Below are 8,346 nucleotides of genomic sequence, written 5' to 3' on the forward strand. Positions count from 1 at the left end.
CCTTAATATACTCAAAATATAATTTGAAACTAAAAGGAAAAATATAAAAAAAATGGAAATGGAAGAAGCAATAGGAGTCACGCGCTGCTTAGTGGGGTAACTAAGGAATGATATTTTCTCTGAGTCACGTGACTCTTTCTCTCACCTCCTTTCTTCCCGAATTCCACCAAACAATTACAACAAAATCAGGCTCAATTAATATATCAAAAGCTTCAATTTTTCTAAACCTTTTAGACAAAACCAAAAATGCCAAATACAAAGTTCAAATCTTTGCTTCATCTCTTCATCTTCTTCTGGGTTTTCTCAACATGTTTCTCTAGGCCTATAACTTACCCTCCACAGACCAACTTACTCTTCCCGTCCGACGCCGTTTCGATCCTCTCCTTCAAGTCAAAGGCCGACCTCGACAACAAATTGCTTTACGCACTCAACGAGCGCTTCGACTACTGCCAATGGCGCGGCGTCAAATGTTCCCAAGGCCGTGTCGTCCGCTACACCCTCCAAAATTCCGGCTTACGTGGTGTTTTTCCCGCCAACTCCCTCTCCCGGCTCGACCAGCTTCGGGTCCTCAGCCTCCATAACAACTCTCTCTCCGGTCCGATCCCCGACTTGTCCTCTCTTTACAACCTTAAATCCCTGTTCTTGGACCGTAACAATTTTTCTGGGACTTTCCCACCTTCGATCTTGTTTCTTCACAGGATAACTACCCTCGATCTTTCTCACAACGGTTTAACCGGCCCGATTCCAGCTAACTTAACCGCCTTGGAACGGGTAAACATCCTCCGGCTCGAGTGGAACCAGTTTAATGGGTCACTCCCGCCTTTAAACCAATCTTTTCTACTCATTTTCAACGTTTCAGGCAACAATCTAACCGGTAAAATACCAGTCACGCCGACTTTATCCAAGTTCAACACGACGGCGTTTTCGTTGAACCCTGGTTTATGTGGTGAGATTATCCACAAAGCCTGCACTTCCCGTGCTCCGTTTTTCGGTTCTCCCTCAGCTTCTGGAACGCTAGGACAAAGCACGGAAGCCCAAAGCGGCGGAGCTGTTGTTCTTCAACCGCCGTCTTCGCCGAAGAAGCACCGGAGAACTGGAATGCTCCTTGGGTTTACTATCGGCATTGCTTTGATATTATTTTCAGCCTTGTTAGCTTTAGCCGTGGTTAGAAAACAAAGCGGTAAACAAAGAGTGGACTCACAAAAAACAAAGGCGACAACGGCAGCTTCATTAGAAGTAACGAACTCAAACCCAGGAAACCCAAGGACCCGACTCCAAGAGGCTTCGGAAAGGAAAATAGTAATACCAGAGATTCAAAAGCTGAAAAGGAGTGGAAATTTAGTTTTCGTTGGCGGTGAAGTCGAAGGTTATAGCTTAGAGCAGTTAATGAGAGCTTCAGCTGAGTTATTGGGGAGGGGAACGATGGGGACCACGTACAAGGCAGTGGTTGATAGGCAGTTGATTTTGACGGTGAAGAGATTGGATGCCGGCAAAACTGCGGTAACCGCAGGTGAAGATTTTGAGCAGCATATGGATGCTGTCGGAGGACTGATACATCCAAATTTGGTGCCGCTTAGAGCTTATTTTCAAGCCAAAGGGGAAAGGCTTGTGATTTATGATTTTCAACCCAATGGAAGCGTTTTCAATCTCGTTCATGGTATGAATTTAATTGTTTCCCTTTTCTTTTAAGTTTTTGTTTCTGGGTTTACTCGGTGTCTGTGAGTTCATGGCCGAGTTTCACATTAATGTTAAGGCTGTAGGGTTAGAATGGAATGAACCCTAAAACGTAAAAAGACAAACAAAAATGGGGCCTTTGTTTCCAAGTTGTTTGATTATTGGTGGAATAATATTATCATTGGATTCTGGATGAGTTAAGCTAAAGTTATTGCGAAAAGTAGTGTAGAAAAACCAAGGAAAATTTTGGCCGCTTTTAGTACATTATTGTCTTGAAACCGACAATTACTGTTCAATCTAAATTCTGGAATTTCACCCTTGTAGTTATGTTAGAAATTGATTTGGGATTATTTATGTACAGGTTCAAGATCAACGAGGGCAAAGCCTCTTCATTGGACTTCATGTTTAAAAATAGCAGAAGATGTTGCGCAGGGCCTAGCTTACATCCACCAAGCGTCGAGGCTTGTCCATGGCAACTTGAAATCCACCAACGTGCTCCTCGGGACTGATTTCGAAGCTTGTCTTACCGACTACTGCCTTGCCGTCCTTGCAGACTCTCCTTCGACTGAAGATCCCGACTATGCAGCCTATAAAGCTCCCGAGGTACGGAAATCCAACCGCAGACTCACTCCCAAGTCTGACGTTTATGCTTTTGGTGTCCTCCTGCTTGAGCTATTGACTGGTAAGCATCCGTCACAACATCCGGTACTTGTGCCACATGACATACTGGAATGGGTTAGAACGACACGAGAAGATGACGTCAGGGAAAATCAAAGGCTCGGAATGCTAACCGAAGTTGCCAGTGTTTGTAGCTTGACCTCACCGGAGCAGAGGCCAGCGATGTGGCAAGTGTTGAAGATGATACGAGAGATCAAGGAGAGAGCAATGATGTAGGAAGCACATTGGAATGCTATTGTGTGGTGTTGAAGCTTTTGTATATGATGATTTGGTGTCATCTAATACCTATTATACGTGAGATAAGAGATTATACGATGTTTATGGAAGTCTTTATCAACAAATTTTCTCATCAGCCATTTGTTTCAACTCTCGATGCCACTCGGTTTTGCTTGGGAAATGCAACGTGTGAATGATGAAAAGCAACATTGAGCAGCATTCGTTAGGAATATTTGGTAATATTTAGTCTTAATTCTATTAAATTCTACTAGTAGTAATTTTCTTGAGAGTGAGGCTTATTAATGAAGTAAATAAATATTGTTGGGGTGAAGATTAGGGGGTTTTATTACAATATCTAGCTTTTGAATTTTTTATTTAAACGATCGTTAATTGTAGGGTAGGAATAAATATTCATTACTTGTTATTAATTTTTAATTTATATTATTATGTTTGATTATTGAATATGATTTACACTTTCTTCGTTAATTAAAAAATTGTCTAAATATATTGTTTTATTCTTTGATAATAGTTCAAATTGTATCCTAGAGTAAAATATTATTTATGATAATTTACATGACAATATATTATTGTGTTTTAATGGCGTACATGGTTTTTAGTTAGTTTAAGGGATATAATGGCCTCAAAATTTTGAAACAAATAATACTTAAATCTATAAACTTTTTTTTTCACTCAACTAAGTATTTAAAAATATAAAAAATATTTAATATGGCTTTTTGATAAGCGGAAATCATCATTATCCGTTACATTATTGATGTGATAATGCACGGTATTAATATAACGATTCATTGTGCTAAATTGGTAGCCTACATAAGCTGACATAGCAACAATGCAATATACATACAAATGATAATATGACAAATATGTTTAATTAATCTTTTATAAATTGAGAAAATAGTTTTAGTGACAAAAAATGCCTTATAATATACGATTTTAACCAACTTTTTTTGGATTTGCCAAAATGACCAACAAAATCGCAATGCGAAATAAAAATCGCAACGCGATCTCCAGAATCGCAAATCAGTTCCCAGAATCGCAACGCGATTATGAAGAATCGCAATGCGATAGTACAAATTCGCATTGCGATTTTCCAAAATTGCAACGCGAATATGAAAATCGCAACGCGATTCTGACTATCGCAACGAGTATCCGTAAAATCGCAACGCGTATCCGTAAATCGCAACGACAATACGTAAAATCGCAACACATATCCATAAATCGCAACGAGAATACGTAAATCGCAACGCGTATCTGTAAATCGCAACGAGAATACGTAAATCGCAATGCGTATCCGTAAATCGCAACGACAATACGTAAAATCGCAACGCGATCGATAATTAGCAACGCGATCTCCGGTATCGCAAATCAGTTTCCAGATTCACAACGCGATTATGACTATCGCATTGCAATAGGAAAATCGCAATGCGAATACGTAAATCGCAATGCGAATACGTAAATCGCAATGCGAATCTGTAAATCGCAACGAGATTCTAACTATCGCAATACTGAATTTCAAATTCGCAACTCGATTTCTGAATTCACAATCATCTTTTCCTCTACCAAAATGTGGATCCTCATCAAAATTCCAATCACAACCGGCTTCACCTTTTGAGACTGTTAACTTAGGTGATTTTTAAATGCAAACGTTGTATTATGTGTATATTATGTGTGAACTTTTAACATTTTCAGTTAGGCATGTATTAGTAACTTGAGTTTGAACATTGCTATGATAAGTTCAGTTGTTATCACTTATTAGACATTCATTTGACTATCGCAACACGGAAATCGCAACGCGAATATGACTATCGCAATGCGGAATTGACTATCGCAATGCGGAATTGACTATCGCAACGCAGAAATGACTAATTTCGCGTTGCGATTTTCATTTTCGCATTGCGATTCACTCGTTGCGATTTTCATTTTCGCATTGCGATTCACTCGTTGCGATTTTCATTTCGCATTGCGATTATCTCGTTGCGATAGTCATTTCCGCTTTGCGATAGTCTGTTTTGCATTCAACATAATGCAGATTAAAATCAACAAATCAACTATTACATTTCAATCAATTAAACAATCACAAATATTATGTACACATCAATTAAACAAATCAACATTTACAAATCATCTTTTACAAATCAATTAAACAATCAAAAAATAATAATGAAATCAACTTTTGCACCCATACATCCATTTCACACAGCTCATTTCAGGATTAACCTGCAGAAACCAAACATTGAATCAACAACACTTTCTACACATCAAAAACCTACAAACAGCAAATTATTGAATTCTAGCTACTTAACCAAACATTTTCAAACCAAAAAGAGTAAATATGTTTAACAACACTTGCATTTGACTTACAAATTGTTTATGGACACTTTCATAACGCGGATGCAGGTAGGCAGCGTCTCGCATATATCGCTCTAGCCATAAAATGTCGAAACCACAAGCCTACTGCACCTCTATCTCTATCGGTGGGAGGTAGAAAATGTGTACTTCCTGTCGTCAAACGCTCTAAGCATATGCATACGTGAGGACCACAATCCCCTCTGGCTTCATTCGTTTGTTGTGGCGCGGTCTCATCTCTGATAACTGTAACATTGAACTTCTTTGGCTTCTTGTTTCCAGACTTAGTCCCATAATCAATTGCATCCAAGAATTTTGCCAAATGAGAGCTCCATCCCTTAATCATACCTCTCAAATCAGACAATGATATGTAATTTATCATGCTGTCATATACTATTGTCTTTAGGGATGGGAGCTGAAGCTCGACGAGAAGCCAATGAGTACGGTCCAAAACAGGGATAAACACCTGCATCGAAATGTAATAATTCAAATTGCGCACTTATTTATGAACACATTTAAAATATTTAAACAAATATACTAACCTTATCGACCTCCCACCATGCAGGATAAAGTTTAGCTTGTCCATTAGCCAACACATATGATTCCTGTCGTTGATTCTTCAAGTGAACTACGTGAAAAGACGTCGGCATAATTGTATATCGCATTTTTTAATATTTTTCTTCAATTTCCTTACAATTAGAAGACGTGTCACCTATGCATCAATATGTTGTTTTACAAAAAAAGACATATATTAGTGAATTACATAAATTTTAAAAAAAATTAATCAAACTGAAATATAAGAAATATAAGACTTACCCCTCATCGAAATAGCCGTTGTCTTCAACCCCTAATAATACACCCCACCAAGACCGTTCAATCAACAAATGCATATCATCGTTGAGTTTGTATATGTCAGCGTAACACCCTTGGCTCCGCTCATGTAGATAAAAATCAACTGCGGTCTTAGCCCAAAGGGTATTATCCAGAATTGTTTCTGGTAGTTGTTTCCTCTCCACTTCATCTGCCGGAATGGTACTGGCCGGTAACTTATACGAAAGCCAACAGTCATCCATCATGTCCGGCACGTGAGGGGGCTTCTCAATAATTCGATATATTACGCCGTGTGAATCGGGCTCTAGAATGTTGGGAGGGACCTCTTCAATGATGACAGTGGCCTCTTGAACGGTGGGAGGGGACTCTTGAGGGATGATAGGGGCCTCTTGAACGATAGGGGAGGCCTCTTGAACGATGACAGGTGAGTCGGGCTTTTTCTTACGGATTCTTCGCACTATTGGGGTGAACGGAGACGTAATGGCACATGCACGCCGTCTGATGCGTGAACTCCGTCTTGCAAGAAAAACCCGACGTAGAGTATCCACCTTAGCGGGCCGCTAAAAATAAATTAATACATAAATCAGTAAATAAACAGACATGATATTAAACAGTGAGAACAAAGACAAATATATTTCAAACTTGCACGGTATTCACCCAAGTCATTATTATATCATTGTTCACAAAATGCATCAGATAACATTCCAGAAGTAAGCACTTATATAAACATTTGAAAGGACAACATATAGGTTTAGTGTAGGTTCAATGACAACATAAAGAGCAGTAGTTTATTCTTGAAACTTAAATTTTCAACACTGTGAAGTTAGTATTTGTCTTTTGGTTGAAGTAATGCAATTCATTCAAGTTTCAATTTGCAGGAGAAGAATAGAATCTGAACCTTAAAATCGCAACGCGAAAATGACTATCGCAATGCGAAAATAACTATCGCAATGCGAAAATGACTATCGCAACGCGAAATGAAAATCGCAACGAGAGAATCGCAATGCGAAATGAAAATCGCAACGCGATTATAGTTTCGCATTGCGATTTTGTCGTTGCGATTTTCATTTCGCGTTGCGATTCTCTCGTTGCGATTTTCATTTCGCGTTGCGATAGTCATTTTTCACGTTGCGATTTTAAGTTTCGTGTTGCAAAAGTAAACTATTTCTTCTTCTGCAAATTGAAACTTGAATAGATTGCATTACTTCAACCAAATGACAAAACAAAGACAAATACTAACTTCAGAGTATTAAAGAATACACAGTTTAGCAGAATTGACAACAACCGAACAAATTTACTTTTCAACCAAAAGACAAAACAAAGATAAATACTAACTTCATAGTGTTAAAGAATACACAGTTTAGCAAAATTGGCAGCAACCGAACAAATTTACTTTCAACCAAAAGACAAAACAAAGACAAATATTAACTTCACAGTGTTAAAGAATACACAGTTTAGTAGAATTGGCAGCAACCGAATAAATTTACTTCAACCAAAAGACAAAACAAAAGACAAATATTAACTTCACAGTGTTAAAGAATAAACAGTTTAGCAGTATTGGCAGCAACCGAATAAATTTACTAAGCAATCTAAGTGAAATGGTTAATCTAAGTGAAATTACGAGTAAATTTATCATCAAGTTAAATATGGAAAATCTTAAACTTACCTCGTTGCGTAGAGTATGAACCTTATTCTGCAACGATACTACCATCTCACGTAGAGCGGCAACCTCACCACGTAAAGTAGACACCTCCACACGTCATGCACCATCGTTATCGCGTAGAGTACCGATCTCCTCACGCAAGGCATTAACCTCATCACATAACTCCCTTGACTCATCCCGTGGAGGTGGAGGTGGAGAACAGGGAGATAGAAGTCGTGGCATCTTTGCCGGTCGCCTATCATGAGGTGATGGTGGAGAAAAGGCTCGATGATGTGACGGGATAGGTGATGGCTCTCGTTGTAGAGGTGTATAGTCGGGTCGATCAGGTGATGGCTCTGGGTGAGGTGATGGCTCTCGAAGTGGAGGAAGTGGAGGCTGCTCATCATTCGTGCCATCAAAAAAACGCTGACTAGCTTGCCACCAATCAGTGGCAAGCTCAGCCTCCGTGGGTGTCAGTCTCTGTAATGGAGTGTTGGCCTCCTAAAAATATAAAAACTCAAACAAAGTTAAACGTCTACTATTAATAACTTGTTTATATATGATAGTATTTGTGTTAACTTACATTATTTATTGTCGCATATGGTATTAAGTCTTCCCAATCCAACAGACGTTTCCTCTTCCAGGAAATAGCCCTATGAATATCATTTGAAGTTTTTAATGCATATGTCCGCATACTGGGGAAAGCCTCGAATATCCAAATCTACAAACAATTTAATAACAAACATTAGTAATTGTTAAATAATTAATTATAATTTTGAAAACATTATATAGAAATTCTTACCTTAAAGGCCCAAACAAAGCCTGACAAAGTGTATTTCGGCCCATCACCACGCAAACTTTTGCGGTCATCAAAGGCAGACGAAAACTTAGTCCAGATAGCTTTCCATATATACGAACCCCACGGAAACAGATTCCATGCA

The 8,346-nt window shown here is 38.7% G+C and overlaps 1 protein-coding gene across 1 annotated transcript; it reads left to right on the forward strand.

Moving 5' to 3' along the window:
* Positions 1–203: 203 nt before the first annotated feature.
* Positions 204–2,772, forward strand: LOC120122468 (probable inactive receptor kinase At5g67200). The gene is made up of 2 exons (XM_039141607.1): positions 204–1,657; positions 2,036–2,772. Exons 1-2 carry the CDS (start codon positions 247–249, stop codon positions 2,566–2,568), a joined length of 1,944 nt encoding a protein of 647 aa, XP_038997538.1. The 5' UTR covers positions 204–246; the 3' UTR covers positions 2,569–2,772.
* Positions 2,773–8,346: the final 5,574 nt, after the last annotated feature.

The sequence above is a fragment of the Hibiscus syriacus genome, unplaced genomic scaffold, assembly GCF_006381635.1.
Source record: "Hibiscus syriacus cultivar Baekdansim isolate YM2019G1 unplaced genomic scaffold, ASM638163v2 tig00110387_pilon, whole genome shotgun sequence".
In the NCBI taxonomy this organism is placed as follows: domain Eukaryota; kingdom Viridiplantae; phylum Streptophyta; class Magnoliopsida; order Malvales; family Malvaceae; genus Hibiscus; species Hibiscus syriacus.